This window comes from Eulemur rufifrons, chromosome 2, assembly GCF_041146395.1.
Source record: "Eulemur rufifrons isolate Redbay chromosome 2, OSU_ERuf_1, whole genome shotgun sequence".
NCBI lineage: Eukaryota > Metazoa > Chordata > Mammalia > Primates > Lemuridae > Eulemur > Eulemur rufifrons.
In genome coordinates, this window is record NC_090984.1 from 118,419,999 (window position 1) to 118,437,330 (window position 17,332).

The 17,332-nt window shown below is 53.1% G+C and overlaps 1 protein-coding gene across 1 annotated transcript; it reads left to right on the top strand.

The window, feature by feature from the left end:
• Nucleotides 1-6,286: 6,286 nt before the first annotated feature.
• On the top strand, nt 6,287-9,454 carry BDKRB2 (bradykinin receptor B2). The gene is made up of 2 exons (XM_069493123.1): nt 6,287-6,360; nt 8,359-9,454. The coding sequence occupies exons 1-2, from the start codon at nt 6,287-6,289 to the stop codon at nt 9,452-9,454; spliced, it is 1,170 nt and encodes a 389-aa protein (XP_069349224.1).
• Nucleotides 9,455-17,332: the final 7,878 nt, after the last annotated feature.

The window sequence follows — 17,332 nt, forward strand, 5'->3', positions numbered from 1 at the left end:
ATCTCCAGGCACCTGGCCCATGGTGTTCCAACATTCATGAGTGCATATGTGTACACACACACACACACACAAAGACACACACACACACACACACACACACACACTGTGCCTGCCAAACGTGGCTCAAGCCCCAAACCAAAGGTAGCTGGCAAGGTTGAGAGACCCGCACCATCAAACATCCCAGTGGCTGAACACCCATCAGAGCCCAGGGGCAGGGAAGAGCCACAGGGAGCTGCCGACTTCCCTGAGCTGTGCTGCTGAGGCCCCAGCGGCCCCCATTTCTGCAGCCAGCTGAGCCTGGAGCTGAGCTGTCCCCGGGCAGCCACCTACTCAGAGCTTCTCCCCTGGAGGGATGTAAGTCCCAGCTCCCTCTCCAGGACAGCCGGTCCTGCTAGCCCACCGACCCCTCAATTAGTCCTCGGGGCATGCCCTGCATCAGGAACCTCACGGGGTGGGAGCTGGTCCAGTGCTAGAGAAAGGACTTGGCATTTGGGCTCAGGCAGACATGGGTTTGAATCCTGGACCTGCCTCTGATGAGCTGTGTGAGCTGGAACCATCTCTGGTTACTTTGCTGACTTGCCTTTCTTATCCGGAACGTGGGAATATGATGCATCAACCCCTCAGTGTGGCTTTGAGGATGTAGCAGGTGGGGCACACGCTAAGTCCTGCTTCCCTTTGCCTGCACCCTGCAGATACATCTGCTGGGGAGAAAAGGAGAAGCAAGGATCACTCTGGCCTCTAGCAGTCAGTCAGCAACCATTTATTAAACACCTACGACAGAGAAAGGAAGAAGCAATGAGCCCTATAATAGAGCAGGCAGCCCTATAATAAATGTCACGGCAGAGGCAGGAGGGAACACCCCTGCTCCAGGAGTGTGTCAGTCAGGGTTCGAGCAGAGCAACAGAACCAGCAGGAGATGCGTACTGAGAGATTTACTGCGAGGATTGGCTTACGTGATTGCAGGGAGGGCCAGGCAGGTCAGGCAGGGGAGCCGGAACCCTCAGGCAGGGACTGAAGCTGCTGTCCACAAGCTGAACTTCTTCTTCTTCTGGGAAACTTCGGATCTGCTCTTAAGCCCTTTCAAATGATGGACTGAGGCCCATCTCGAGAATGGGGGACAATCTCTCTCATGGAAAGTCAGCTGATTGGGGACTTTAACCACATCTACAAAGCACCTTCACAGCAACACCCAGATTAGCGCGATATTGAATGACTGGGGGCTGTCGCCCAGCCGGGCTGGCCCCTAACGCTGACCGGCGCAGAGCACCTACAGGAGGGGTCAGTAACGCTGCAAGGGGCGGGGCGTTCGGGCAGAGGGGCGGCTGCAGCCAAGGCCACACACAGGCGGGAATGCGGGAAATGTCCTTGGGGGACAGGGAGTGCGTCCCCATGGCTGGAGCACTAGGGAAACATGAAATAAAAGGGGACTAGAATAAAGGAACAGTTTAATAAGTGACAATAAACAAATACGATGTCTTCTTTTAGAGGTGTCATTATGACAACCATGGAATGACAGTGAAAAATCCCCTTGATATGTTCCGGGTAAACCTGCAGGAGACGAGAAGATGGTTGAAATATGGAACAAAAAGATCTGTGCTTAAGCGTAGAACTCAGGGAGATTTTAACCTTAGTTTTAAATGTTGTTTACTGTGGTGGTATTATCTTTTTTTAAGGGAGATGTTACGTTCTTACGGGGAAGGAGTAGTATTAGGATGTCAGATGAAATTTCCCATTTATTAAAACTACAAAACTCAATATACAGAAAGAAATGAACCATGCTAATCAGTGTAATCTAATCGTGGTGAACAGGAATAAATAATAATGAGATAATAAATAAATAATAAAAAGATAACAAATAAGTAAATAAGCCCCAGGGTGTCTCAGGTGAGGAGAGTCACACAAGCAGGCCTCACGCTCCCTGCAGAGAGGATGGGGAGGGGCTCTGCTTCTCAAGGCTCCTCCTGGTTCCCCCCCCGAAAATGTTTCCAGAACATTCCAGGCCCATAACATTTCCAAATGCTGGAAGGGCCCACAAGTCTAGGATTGAATCAGGTTTTCTGATTCAGCTCTCTTTAAGAGTTCACAGACAGGCCTGGTGCGGTGGCTCACACCTGTAATCCTAGCACTCTGGGAGGCCGAGGCGGGAGGATCGTTTTAGCTCAGGAGTTCGAGACCAGCCTGAGCAAGAGTGAGACCCCGTCTCTACTAAAAAAATAGAAAGAAATGATTTGGACAGCTAAAAATATATATAGAAAAAAATTAGCCAGGAATGATGGCACATGCCTGTAGTCCCAGCTACTCGGGAGGCTGAGGCAGTAGGATCGCTTGAGCCCAGGAGTTTGAGGTTGCTGTGAGCTAGGCTGATGCCAGCACCCAGGCAACAGAGCGAGACTCTGTCTCAAAAAAAAAAAAAAAACCAAAAACCACTAAATAAATAAATAAATGCAATGGAATATAACCAGTGCTACTGACATCTGGTTAGATTTGAAGGACCAGCCAGGCTCTGAGCCTGCTCTCTCTCTCTCTCTCTCTCTGTCAAACGGGGAGATTGTGAACATAGAGAGGTGTTGAAGACACACCAGCTCCATGCTGGGACTTTCTCCTTGGCCTAATCAGGGGAATCACTAAATGATTCAAGGTTATTTACCATCTGATATACCTCCTTGCCTTGTGAAATGCTTCCTGGCTCTAACACACAGCCATAAAATACGGGACACAAGTTGATGTAGGGGAGAAAAAATATTTTTTCCTTCTCCCCTTCTGAGAGTTCTTGGTTGAGGCCCCTGTATCAACAGACAGATGAGCAAGAGAAAAGCATACAAATGTGTTTTGTATCAGTTTTACATGACATGGGAGCCTTCATACGAAGCAGTTCAACCTGAGCGTTTTATGCTGGGGTTGAGGAAGAGTGGAGCGTCACGAGACACGTGCCAGGACACAGGGGTGGCAGCTGAGTGTCGCGAACGGGGAACAGGCAGGGCCCGATCACTCCCTCTCCTCTCCGTGCCGTGTCTCGGGGATGAGGCCGCTGCTTTCCTCTGGGGCAGGGAGGGCGCCTCTCACGTGGGGTCTGCTGACCTGCTTCGGGGGAAGGTCCGAGAGTCCTTGCTGCATCTGCCGTTCTCTGCTGCTCTATTTGGGGGTAACATGCCCTGAGCCCTGTCGTTGGCTACAAGCTTGGGGGTCCCTACAAGGCCAACGTGGCCCCTGAGACAGTGACACTGTGCACTCTGTGGAGGCCACAGCTTCAAAGGCCCTAAGACCTGGGTTCCCGGGAAACCAACACAGACTCTCTGAGCCTACAGCGGAAGGTACTTCTGACGGCACCCAGACCCAGAGTTTACATAACTAAAAGAAGGGGAATGTTTTTACAGTAAGTCTTCTTGGACAGAATTCTGAAGGGGAAAGAGTACAAGTGAATCAGAACGTTGGCTGTTCCTTCTAAAGCATCTGTTTAAAAACCAAGGGGGAAAGCCCAGCGGTAGAGTCATCTCCTGGCCCTCCCACGCCATGCCAGGCACGAGGATCAGAGTCTGCGAGGGACCCCGGTCCAGCCTGCTGGCTCTGCAGATGGAAACCCAGGCCCAGAGAGATGAGGAGCCCACAGGGGGGCCCTCTCAGAGCACCTCCCCCTGCAGAGCACCCTGCCCCACGGCCCCTCCCCAGGGTGCCTTAAACAATCCCCAACATCTGATTTTATAATCCTGGGATGTGTCAGTCAGGGTCCCAGGAGGAAAGAGAGGGCACCTTCAAACCGGTAATAGAGGGTCTATTTACAGTGGTGTAGACAGCATTTGGAGCGCCATGGGGAGCAGGCAGCGCCTCAGGGTGCCTCAGGCCTGGCACAGCTAAGCCTTGGCCCCCTCCAGCCTCCGCCCTGGCGGGAGCAGAGAACTCTGGTCAGGCCCCCGGGGAGGAGCCCATGCTCCACCCTCACTCCCCTCCCAGGCTCCTGCTGGTGCCCAGCGGCCAAACACAGAGGGATGGCAGGTGGCAAAGGGCCCAGAGTGTGGTCCCCTTTGGGGCAGTGGGGAGCCAGGGGGCCCACCCCAGGCCACACCTCCAAAGCAGAGGGGGAGGAACGAGGACCAAGGATGGTGGCTTCAGACTCCCAAATTCTCCCAGGTCTTTAAACCACTTGCTCTCTGGACATCCTGAGAAAGCCAGAGGGAAAAGCCCTCAGCTTTGTTTTGAACATGAGAGCAATGTTTGCAGCCATTAGCAAGCAATTAGGGCTGGGCTGAGGTGGCCAGATCTGGGGACACCCAACCAGGTCGACCCCTCAGAGCCCCCTAACAGAGGTCGGTGAGGGAACTCTGGGCACCGCCTCCAGGGAACCAAGCTGGGAGGACCTGAGTTCTCTGCGCTCGATGTGGGCTGAGGTTCCTGGGCTGCAGGATTCAGCTAGAGAAAGAGCCCCGGGGGGTGGGGGCTGTCTTCACTCTTCCCTCTGAATCATCAGCATGTGATACACGCTCGATAATCTTCCAAACGTTTTTTAAAATGAATGATTCAAACCCATGACCTCTGACCCCCCAGCTGAATTTTCTTTCCATGAGCGAAGGAGGGCCCCTCAGAAAGGAAGCCGCTAGGTCTTTCTTCCCTTGCTCCAACTCCCCTCCTGGAAGGATCAGAAAAACACCGCTGCTCATTGCATCTCTTGCAAGTCCCAGATCCCGATCTCGGCTCTGCTTAGGGGTTTGTGCGTTGGTTCTCTATCTTCCACGGCACTTCCTGTTTGCTGACTCAGCACCTTTAAAAAAAGGTGTTCAAATTCCCTGAACCATCCACTGCCTGGTCTCCACCTCCCACAGCTGAATTAGGAGAGCAGCGCTCTGGCAGCCCAGGTGGCCGCTGTTGATGCGGACTTCTCTGGTTGAGAAGTGGCTGAAAGCTAGAGTAGGGCAGATAGATCTGTGGCCACACACATCCACCCACCCACCCATGTACATGCGCAGACACCCCTGCATAGACACAGGCCCACATGCACACGCGCACACACACATGCATGGACCACAGCTGTTCACACCCTTCCTAGACAGGAGTACAAGGTCACTTGGGATCCTTGAGAGAGCATGAAGTTTGGAACAGGAAGCCATTCCAGAGGTGAGGTTCTAGTCCCACCTCCAGCTCTTTCCAGCCATGGGATTTAGACAAGTCACCCACCTGTCTGCACCTCATTTCCTCCTCTGCTAGGCAAGCATACAGCCAATGCCTCCCTCCCAGGATGGGAGGGAAGTGAGACGTGAAGAAGGGGACAGGCAAGGTCAATGGAAGCCCACTGGGCAGAAAGGCTTACACCTTCCACCCGGCTCGGGCAAGGCCCCGGGCTCAGAACATGAGAGCACCTTGTATGGGTAACCACCCCGAGGGACCGGAAGTATTCATCTGTGTCTGTCTCCCTTGTTAGGCTCGAAGCCACTCAAGACCTCCTGTCCAATTCACCTCCATCACAGACCCCTCCCCTGAGCTTCAGGCCCACGCTGGACCCCATGGCCTCTCCCATCCCCCCTGGAAGTCTCAAAAGAACCTCACCTTTCACAGGTTCCAGTGGAAACACATGCTCTTCCTCCTTCAAATCAGCCCTTCCTTCTCCCTCTTTGCAGGAGACGGCAGCCCCTGGGGGCAACATTTATGCCTTCCTCACCCTCATCGCCATCCCCTCCATGTCCAGTCTAGCACCAGGCATGTCAGTTTTACTCTCTAAACTCTCTGGGATCCAGTCTCTCTGTCTCTGTCATCTGAGGTCAGACTAAAGGGCAGCCCTCGCTAGCAGGTCTCCCTGTTCCCACCCTGCCCCTCCACCATCCTGCCTCCGCAGCAGCTGCCAGGGCCTAACACACATTCACACCCAGCTTCTTCCTGCCTCAGGGCCTTTGCACGTGCTCCTTCTCTCTCCCCACCATCCTCTTACCCTGTTTATGCCTGCACATCCTTGGGTTTCATCAGCAATGTCTATTCACCCTCCCAAGGCTGGCCCAGGACCTCATGTTCTATGCTGTCACGAGACCTTTCATGTGATTTCATTGCACTTACATCAGTTTGCCATTATTTAATGACTGGGTGATGTCTGCCACCTCCTCCCCACTGTGTCCCTAGCACCCGGTATGTGGTAAGTATTTTATAAGCCTGTGTTACCCGAAGGACTCAGCAGGTCCCACTGTCCTCCTCTGGTGGAGATACCTGTGTTTTATGGTCCCCAGCGTCCCCCTCCCCCCAATCTAACCATCTTTTCTCCTCTGTTTAGCCCAGGCGCGGCCTCGCTCCCGTCCCACTCTGAGTTCAAATGTCTGCCACCTGGAACATACCCATGTTCGTGTCTGTCCATGAGGGCTCTGTGCCCACCACGGCCTCTTTCAGGTGAGCCAAACGGATTTCTCATCTGCTATTTAGGGGTGGGGAGCAGAAAACCTGGGGAACTTCCAGGACAGCTCGATCTTCATGTTCTGGACAGCAGTTGAACGAACAACTATCCCGTCACCACCTCCTTCAAGTCCTCAGAGGCAAAGCCTCACCTCTGAGCGCCCAGGGAGGACCACTCCTACTCCCTTACTCAGCCTCACTCCTGTCCAGCCTCTACAGCCACCTTCCAGAACACACCAGCAGCTTCCCATTTCTGTGCCCCTGCTCAAGCTGTCCCCTCCGCCTGGTCTGCCCTTCCTCCTTCTCGTCCCCCGTTGAAATGCTTCTCATCCTTCAAGACCCAGCTCCAAAGTCACCTCCCCACCTCCCCTCACCGCCCCTACCCCAATTCTCTCCCCCACACCCCCCACGGCACTCCTCACACACTGGGCCACCGTTGTCAGGAGCTCGGGCAGGGCAGGGGACAGATGCTACCCCTCTCTGCGTCCCTGCACCCAGGGCGGAGCTCCACACAGAGCAGATGCTGAGGGAACATTGAAGGGACGCAGCATGGATGGATGCGTGAATCACAAGCCTGGTCTGGCTCCAGGATGCCAGCCAGCTGCTCTGGGAAGCAGAGGGGCTGTTCCTGGGAAATCCCAGAGACAGTCGGCGGCATCTGTCTCGTGATGGTCGCTCAGCTCGGGCCTCCCCACAAGAGCCCTTGACCTTCCTGCCCCCACACCACAGGTACCAGGAAATTGCCCAGCCAGTCCTGCCCACTGGGCTCTGCTTTAGGCTTTTCAATGTGTCTTCATATCCATTCTGTGATTTGAACTTTGCAACAGCCATGCAAGGTCAGTCAAGAAGAGAGTAATACACTACTCCAAAAAAAAAAAGCAAAATGGAAGCTCAGAGAGGTCAAGCAATTTGCCCAAGATCACACAGCTAGGACTGGAACCCATGTCTGTCCAAACCCTACGCCACTTTGCTAAAGGTAGAGATGAATTAGCCTTAATGGCAACACTTCTGACCCTTGGCCTGTGAGTTTTGCCCAAGAGTAAAAGAGAAGCTAGTGGGTTAATGATGAGGCCACTGACACAGGAGCAAGAACCTTCCAGCTGTGTGCTGGGGTTTGACACTGGTTGCTTTAACAGGTTCCCAAAAATAGACAATTACTATGTTTATGGAGCCATGTGCAGCGCTTGAAGCTTTTTGCACATTGTCTCAATACCCACCACAACTCTGAGAAGTAGACTTTGTTAGTCCCATTTTACAGGTTAGGTCATTGAGGTTCAGAGAAGTTCAGTAACTTCCCCTAGGTCACACAGCTAATAAATAAGGGAGGCAGGATGTGAAGCCAGGAGGACTGTCTGGCTCCAACGCCCCCGCCCCTTCTCCACCATGCAACCTCTGATCATCCCCGACACTTCCCCGACGGAGGGTATGGACGTATGACTCGGCTGCCTTCGCCAGAAGAGGCAGACTGCCCAGGCAGACAGGGAGTGGGAAGGTGGGCTGTGATCTCAGAGCCAGGCTAGAATCTCTCCATCTGGAATGACATCATCTTTCTCTTCTAATAAATTACTCATTTATGACAAGCCTTTGAGAGGCTGAAAGATAACCAGCTCCCTTGTGAGGGGCCGGGGTGATAAGGAAGGAATGCGCAGTGTATCCTCCCATCACGGAAGCTGCAAGGAGGTCCAGGGTCCAAGACTCATGATCGTAGTGCTGTTGATGGACACTGGCCAAGGAAATATCCCAGTGGAGCCTCCAGATGAAGAACATGAGGTCTCAGTTGAGGCCCAAGGAGCAGAGGAGGCTCTCTAAGGCCCGGGAAAGTCAGGTGTACAGGGATGAGAGTTTCAGCACGAGCTGCAGAAAACAGCCTGAGTTGCACCCCGACTTTGCCACGTCCTGGCTGCCTTCAGGATGCTGAACAGATGAGCCATCTTACCCCATCACCTTCTTTTTGTGACCTTGAGGTGTAACAGCCTCTTTTCCACTTTTTTTCAGCGCTGACATGCTCAACCTCACCTCGCAAGTGCCTGCTCTTAACGAGGGCAACAGCTGCCACCAGCTGCAAGAGTGGCTCAGCTGGCTCAGCACCATCCAGGCCCCCTTCCTCTGGGTTGTGTTCGTGCTGGCTGCCCTCGAGAACATCTTTGTCCTCAGTGTCTTCTGCCTGCACAAGAGCAGCTGCTCCGTGGCGGAGATCTACCTGGGGAACCTGGCCGCGGCAGACCTGATCTTGATCTGCGGGCTGCCCTTCTGGACCATCACCATCACCAACAACTTCGACTGGATCTTTGGGGAGGTGCTGTGCCGGGTGGTGAACACCATGATCTACATGAATCTGTACAGCAGCATCTGCTTCCTGATGCTGGTGAGCATCGACCGCTACCTGGCTCTGGTGAAAACCATGTCCATGGGCCGGATGCGCGGAGTGCGCTGGGCCAAACTCTACAGCCTGGTAATCTGGGGGTGCACGTTGCTCCTAAGCTCACCTATGCTGGTGTTCCGGACCATGAAGGATTACAGAGACGAGGGCTACAACGTCACCGCCTGCATCATCAGCTACCCGTCCAGCACCTGGGTGGTGTTCACCAACATCCTGCTGAACTCCGTGGGCTTCCTGCTGCCTCTGAGCATCATCACCTTCTGCACCGTGCGGATCATGCAGGTGCTGCGGAACAACGAGATGCAGAAGTTCAAGGAGATCCAGACGGAGAGGAGGGCCATGGCGCTGGTGCTGGCCGTGCTGCTGCTGTTCATCATCTGCTGGCTGCCGTTCCAGATCAGCACCTTCCTGGACACGCTGCTGCACCTCCGTGTCCTCTCCAGCTGCTGGGACGAGCACATCATCGACATCCTCACACAGGTCAGCTCCTACATGGCCTACAGCAACAGCTGCCTCAACCCGCTGGTGTATGTGATCGTGGGCAAGCGCTTCCGGAAGAAATCTCGGGAGGTGTACTGCGGACTGTGCCAGAAGTGGGGCTGCAGGTCAGAACCCACCCAGACAGAGAACTCCATGGGCACGCTGCGCACCTCCATCTCCGTGGAACGCCAGATCCACAAACTGCAGGACGGGGCGGGGAGCAGGCCGTGAGCTGACGCCACCAGGCTACTGTTCATTCGTGTGAGGACTGACAGACAGTGGCTGTTCAGCGCGGGCCAGGAAGGCAGAGAAAGCATCCCATGCATGACACTGGGCAATGAGTCGGTGTCTCCAGAAAACACAGGAGAGTGATTCCTGTCCTGCCCAGTTGCAGTGAGCAGGGCTGTGAGGATGTGGTGGCCTCGTGTACAAACACAACAGCATTATTATTTCCATTTGCTGCCACATGGACCCAGCCTGCTGCTCCCCAGGAGTGGAGGGGGCCAGGAGTGGGGGCAGGGACAGGAGTGCTTGAGCTTCCCTCCCTGCCCCAGTAAGACTGCTCGGATCCCCAGGAGAGCTGCCTCCCCAGCTTCGGTGCGGTGGCCGAGTGCACACGCGCGGCCTGGCGGAGTTACTGCCCTGGGTCTCTTTATTCCACTCAGCTCGGACTTTGGATTAATGAAGGTTAAACTCTGAAGAATCCCTGGTAAGAACCTGGAGACAGGATTCTGTGGGTCTCCTCACCGGTGGACAAGGTGGTCTGTGCAAGCGAAGAACCCAATAAGCACTTATAGAGCACTTTCTGTATACGCAGCATCGAATGCCTTAGGCAAGAGGGAAGAAAGAGAAGACAATCTCTGTCTTCAAGGAACTAGAAAACCAGTGTGGGGATGACCGGGCTCTGGAGCCACCAGCAGGCTGTTCTATCACATGTCAAGCAAGGCACTGCGGGCGGTACAGAGAGCAGAGGGGGCAAGCAGCCCAAGGTCCCAGCGCAGCCCATAGCCACTTGCACAATCACCTCGTCCCTGCCTCAGTTTCCCCTTCTGTAACATGAGTGGTTGTGAGGATTAAAGGAAGCTAGAGGCATAAAAGTACTTCGAAAATCGAAAGGTGCTGTGTAAATGTGAGGCATCATTATGCACACGGAACTGGGATAAATGTATTATACGGAAAAGACACTGAGGTTTAGAAATAGCTCTACAGAGGAGAATCAGTGCTGGACGCCAGTGGTGGTGTGAAGCTTCTGTCCGCAACGCCCGGCTGGGGCCTGGTGCGGGTCCCTGGCCTGTTAGGAGACAGGCGCCCATCACTGCCTGAGCTCCGAGCCACCTTCCCCTGACCCACGACACCCCACCCGACCCGGGTCCACGGAAAAATTGTCTTCCATGACACCGGTCCCTGGTGCCAAAAAGGTTGGGGACCGCTGGACTGTAAAGTGCCTGTCTGTGTCTGGCACACAGCAGGTGCTCAATTCCGTAGCCCCCTCCCACCTTCCCTTCCGATCACCCTGAGCCCCTGCCCGCACGCGCACGCGGGCGCTGGGTGTGAGAAGACCCCTCTTCACCGTCTGCGGTGTGATGACGGGGAGGGATTTCCGACCAGACTGCTCGGATGGCTCCGGTCTCAGCGGTCAAGGGGCCGGTCAGTGGGTTACTTGAGGGTGGCCTGGTGTGACCCCAAGAAGAGTTTGAGTAGGCGGCAGACCAACGACCCGGCACGCAGCTCATTACCCAAAAGCCTTGCTCCCGGGACCACCCTGCCCCACGCGGCGGACTGAGCGCCTCGGCAGGGCCAGCGAGGCCGGTGTCCGGGCTGGGCAGTCTGGGTACAGGCACACGTGACCTTGGGAAAGGCCCCTGGGGACAAGACCCCCACACGATGAGCACGTCCGGGCTAAACAGAGACCCCCAAGCGGCTGCCCAGCCATCAATTTCCCACCGCGGGGTGGGCGGGGCCCCACGCGGCTCTGCCCCGGGCCGGGTGTCCCGCTGGACCAGCGTCCTTGGCCCTGCCCCAAGCCCCAGCTCCTCCCTGGGGAACTTCTTCCGTCTTCTACTCGTCTCTATAAACTGCCTGCTGTGGCCAGCGCTGTGCCAAGCCCCGCGGGGCGGTGCAGAGGCCCGTACCACCCAAGCCGCTTAGAACCAAGGCCGCTGGGTGGCGTCCCACGTGGCAGCGCCCGGCAGCACCGCTCACTCGGTGAGTGAGTATTCATTAGCTGCCTGGCTCTCTCCGGAGAGGCTGCACCCTGGAGGGCGAGGAGGATTTGGATGGCAGAGAGCCCATACACCCTGACCCATCCAACTCTGAATTTTAAAACAAAAAGAATCAAAGGAATCCCTCCCCAGAGTACCGTTTTTTTTCCCCCACCAGCCACATCCCTCTGCCCCAATACGCAGACACACTTGTAGCTGGAGAGAGAAAACAGAACATTTAGTACTAGAATGAAGCCAAGCTATGCCCACACCGTGAACGAAAGACAGGAGGCTGCTGTGTAACGCTGGCTGTCGTTCAAGGGCGGAGCAGGATGGTCTGAGGGTCTCCCAGGAACAGAGCTACCCTCTGGTGGTCACATGGGGTCCGCCAGTGGTCTGAGGTACAACTGAGTCTGCAGGAGGGGAGCACTGTGTTGTGCTGACGCCCTGGCAAAGGGCCTGGTCCTGTGACAGACCCCAAGAGCTGTTACATTTATAACAAATGAGAAAATGGATGAACCGTGAAAACGTGTCTTTTCTGTACGGCATAATAAATGGATGAGGAGTTTTTGCCTAGCTCTGTCATTTGTTACAACTCCCCAAGCCCCTGAGTTTTGTCTCTGGGACATTTCCTTGGGCATTCAGAAGCTTTGGGGGGATTCCATTTCTTTCTGTTCAGCCTGACCAGTGGTCTCCAAGCTTTTGTGATTGTGTGTTCCTATAGGGAAACAATGTTGATTATGCAGACCCAATATGTATACTGATCAACATCTATGAAATGCACGTCTTCAAATATCCTCAACAAGTAGCAGTTTAAGAAAGATGATGTAAGAAAAATATTAACAATGTTTGACTGTTTCCCCTATCCTACATTCCTACATTCCTACATGAGTGACTCTCTACCAAGCTCCTGTCAGGTGCCCGTGAGACCCTGGGTGGCCCTAGAATTATAGGGATAGCAGTGATTCAATCATTCATTCATGCAATATATGTTTATTGAGTGCCCACAATTTGACCTTCCCTCCAAATTAGGAGTATCCTCTACAATATCCAGTTTAAAAGCCACTGCTTGCATACTCCTAGTGATGGGGAACTCATTACCCATTCCATTTGGGATCCCTTCATTATTCATGTATTCATTCACTCATTCACTGGAAAAACTTGCATTCTCCATCTCCATAAATGGCCCTCCTCCATCCATCCATCCATCCATGGTAGAAGCCTGGGGCTCCTCGTTCCATGTGCCCTCTCTTTCATCCCTCCCACCTGGTGGCTCAGCACCTCGTTTAGAGTCTACTCACTCTGTTTCCTGGATCTGTTCCTTTCTAAGAGATGACCAACCATCATCTCTTATGGGTCTCCCTGCCTCCAGTATTAACCATCACCATCTTCCAATGCTTATTCTCCACTCGGCAGCCAATGTGATCTTGTAAGAATGCAAACACACCCTGGGGAGGCTGTAGACACAGAGAACAGACCTGGATTCCACCTGTGGTTCTGCCTTGGGCTTTTATTTGCAGTGTGATCTTGGGTATCTCAGTTACCCTTTCTAAGTCTATGTATCCTGGGCTCTAAAATGGGGGTAATAATGGTATCGACCTCATAGAACTTCTAACAGGATTAATGTATGAAAGTGTCAAGCACAGTGCCTGGTACATAGTTGGCACTGAACATGTGTTATCTGTGCTGCTGCTGCTGTTGCTGCTGCTGATGATGGCTGTTAAGATGAAGGCATTCTCCAAAGAAAACCCCTTCAATAGGGTCTTAGATATAATAGGTGGATATAATTCAATAATGTCCTATTTCTCTTAGGATAAAGTTTCACAGCTACAACGTGGCTTTTAAGACCCTTCTGGCCCCCGCCTTTTCTCTCCATCTCCTTCTTCCTACTCCCAGCTCATTCTCTACGCTCCAGCCATATTGGACACAGGTGCCTGGACAGAGCCCAGGAAACGGTCCCTTCCCCTCCAGTGCCCACCTTTCTGCCAAGCCTGCACATGTCACAGAGCACCTGAGCATGGAGGAAGTTGCCAAGGGCCAGAGGAGCTCACTCCTCCAGGGGGTTTTGTTCACAGCTATTTGCATAATTCAGGAAAGTCTGCAATCCAGAGGGAAACCACATGCCTGGAAACCTGAGCAGAGCCCTCAGCAGCCAGAAACGGGCTGGGGGATTCTCCACTCCCCACTGAGGAAGGAAGCAGGAGCAACCCCTCTACTCCCGACCCTCCTCACTCCAGAGAGCTGGCGCCAGGGGAAGAGACCCCCGTGGGCCTCAGGGGACCAAGCAAGGGCCCAGCTTCTGAGTCTGCCCTGGCCAGAGTGGGTGAGGGCAGAGTGCAGGGATGCAAACTAAACACCAGGTGACCTGATGGGAGTCCATGCCAGTGATATGCCACCGTTGACTTATGAAGCCAATTGAGCGCAGTCATTGTGACTCAGAAGGCGCAGTCTCCATTTTGCAGAATCCAGCAATGTGCTCCATTGCCTTTGTTACCCAACGCTGACCCATTGCAAAGCCTCACACAGTTTTGATTCTTCGCCCAAACCCCGGGAGGATGTGGGGGTCAGGGATGAGCAACAGAGGTCATGGTTTGGCAATAGCAATGGCTGAAAGTTTAATGGTTTGTTTGTGTGTGGTTTTTTTATGGTTTTGTTTTTCGGCTGAGGCAAAATAGTCCTAGGTCAAAGGAGCCCCAGTGAAATGTTTCATACTGCGCTGAGCACTTGACAGACTTCATCCCAGCCACTCCGGGAGTTTGCGTGATCACCAGTGCGGGGTGTGGAAATTGAGGCCCCGAGAGGGAAGGAACTTGCTAAGGCCACATAGTTCTGAAAGAGGGTGCTCTGGAAGCCCCGCATGCTCTCTAGGTGTTTGTACTTTAACAAAGAGAGGATGCAAATTCTGTCACAGAGAAAGACCTCAAGGTGCCTTCTTGCATGAAGAGCTTATGAGCCAGGGCTTGGGCTGTTTCTGCCACAATACACAGACTTTGCCTCTTCCAGGCCTTGTGAGTAGTACTTGCTTCCTGCAAAATCGCCTCCCCAGAGGCCGGCGGATATAATTCACCTGCCATGCAGTTCACCCTTTCCAGCCTTTATTCATTTACACAGTCATGCAGCCATCACTACTATCTAATTCCAGAACATTTTCATCACCCCCAAAGAAGTCTCATGTTCATTAGCAGTCACTTCCCCTTCCTCCCTCCGCACAGCTCTGGCAGCCACTGACATTTCCATCTCTGGATGTGCCTGTTCTGGACGTTCCATAGAGATAGAATCCCGGCCAGGCGCGGTGGCTCACGCCTGTAATCCTAGCACTCTGGGATGCCGAGGCGGGTGGATCGCTCAAGGTCAGGAGTTCGAGACCAGCCTGAGCAAGAGTGAGACCCCCGTCTCTACTAAAAATAGAAAGAAATTATATGGACAACTAAAAGATATATATACAAAAAATTAGCCGGGCATGGTGGCACATGCCTGTAGTCCCAGCTACTCGGGAGGCTGAGGCAGTAGGATCGCTTAAGCCCAGGAGTTTGAGGTTGCTGTGAGCTAGACTCACGCCACGGCACTCACTCTAGCCCAGGCAACAGAGTGAGACTCTGTCTCAAAAAAAAAACAAAAACAAAAAACATAGAGATAGAATCCCTATGCCTTTTGTGTCTGGCTTCTTTCACCTACTTTGCACTGAGACATAATATAGCATTGTAGGGGAAGAACTTTGGGGACCAGGCCTGGAGTCTCTACCACGCCACTTACTCATCATGTGATCTTGGCAAGCCACTTTCTATCGCCCCTCCCGCCACCTTTGGTCTCAGTTTCCTTGTCTGTAAGATGGAGAGATAATGCAATGTCTGCCTGTCTCACTCAGAGATAACGGGACTATAAGGACAGCTCCAACATGCTGTCCTCGTGCATCTGTAAGATGGAGAGATAATGCAATGTCTGCCCGTCTCACTCGGAGACAATGAGACCGTCAAGGGCAGCACCAACACGAGCAGGGTTGCCCTGAACCTCTGCCGTGATCCTGGTTCACATCTCAGATCTGCTACTTCTGGTTAACTTCTCTGAGTTTCTGTTTCCCATCTACCAAATGCGTACTGGGTGTTGGGAAGGTTAAGTGAGATACACATGCTGTAGTGGGTTGAATAGTGTCCCCTCCAAAAAACTCACGTCCACATTGAACTTCAGAACGTGACCTCATTTGATGATAGGGTCTCTGCAGAAATAATGAGGTTAAGATGAAGTTATACAAGTTGAGCATCCCTAATACAAAAATTCAAAATCTGAAATGCTCCAAAATCTAAAACTTTTTAACCTCCGATATAATGCTCAAAGAAAATGCTTATTGGAGCATTTTGAATTTTCAGATTAGGGATGCTCAACTGACATCATACAAATATTCCAAAATCTGAAAATTCCAAAATTTGAAACACTTCTGGTGCTAAGGATTTCAGATAAGGGGGTACTCAATCTAAACAATGTCCCCCTAGACTTAGGTGAGCACCAAATCCAATGACGAGTGTTCTCCTAAGAAGAGGAGAGAATACACAGGGACACAGAGAAGGCAGAGATGGAGGCAGAGACTGGAGCGATGATTCCAAAGGCTGGGCTACGCTGTTTCTCTCTTCCTTCCCCAGGCCCCAGAGGTGGGCTGATTTAGGGAGTCTCAGACACAGTTAAAAAAGAGGTCACAGGGCCCAACTCGCAGCTTCCAGACAGCCCAGCCACCCGGCATACCTAGGTGGGAGGTTGTTTATAGACAGCCCTGAAGGATGGCTAACGATGGGGTTCCGAGCCTCCTCTAGACGCCTCTCCACTCTGAGTCACCCTTCATGGACCACTTGCTGGCCAGCAACGAGCATCTGTTTCTTCTCTTCCCTTCTGGCCAAGACAGAGAACAGCCTGTGTGGCCCCCTTGTCATGACACTATCGCTGTCTTGTGCAACGGCAAAATGATAAAATCAGAGCAGCCACTGCTGGGTGCTTACCAAGAGCTGGCTGCTTCACCACACTATCTTGTGTGGTTCACAAACTCGGCAAAGCGCCCACTTCATCGCCGTTCAACCATGATGGAGCTAGGATTTCAACCCTGCTGAGTAACTCCACACCCTACACCTGTCCACCAAATCAGACCCTAAGGACCAGGGTCTTGCCTTTGGAATCAGATTTGTTCACAAAGTACTAATATCTTCCACCTGGAGGAAGACAAAACAGTGATGTAGAATTCCATGAGACCGGGAACTTCCTGACTGCTTATGGGCATCTCTTAGGGCCCGAGTCTGACCCCTCGTGCTTATGTTTCGTGAAGGAAGAAGAGACTGTCTCCTGCTGAGAACTAGTTATCTCCGTCCGCACCATAAGGAGCCAGAATTTATTCTCTGCAGCTCAGTCCTGGCATTATTTTCTGCTAGAGCTGCAAGGCTCACCTTTCAATTTTTTGGCTATTTTGGTGCCATTATTTACTTCTGCAGAGTTTCCTAAAGGTTCATCAAACAAAAACAAACAAACAAACAAAATCCTGGCTGGACGATGAAGCGGGGCAAGAGGAGGAGAGGTTGTCTCAGGGGAGGGCTCTCTGATAAGGGGGCTTTGTGAGGACTGGAAGGCCCTGAGGAGCACGCATGTGGCTCTCCGTGGGAAGGTGCTCCCACCAGGGGCACAGGCAGTGCAAAGGCCCTGAGGTGGGGGAGGCCGTGGCATGTTCCAAACAAAGCGAGGAGGTCGGGGGAGCTCACGGGGTGAGTGGGCAGGTCAGTGAGGGGGATGCTCGGGGAGGCACGTGCGACCTCGCCGGCCACTGTCTGGTCTTAGTGTTTCCTGCACCTGGGATGAGCATCAGACGATGTCAGGTGGAGATGCGACATGTCCTGCCTCAGCCTTTAGAAGACAGAGAAAGACAGCCGATCGTCCC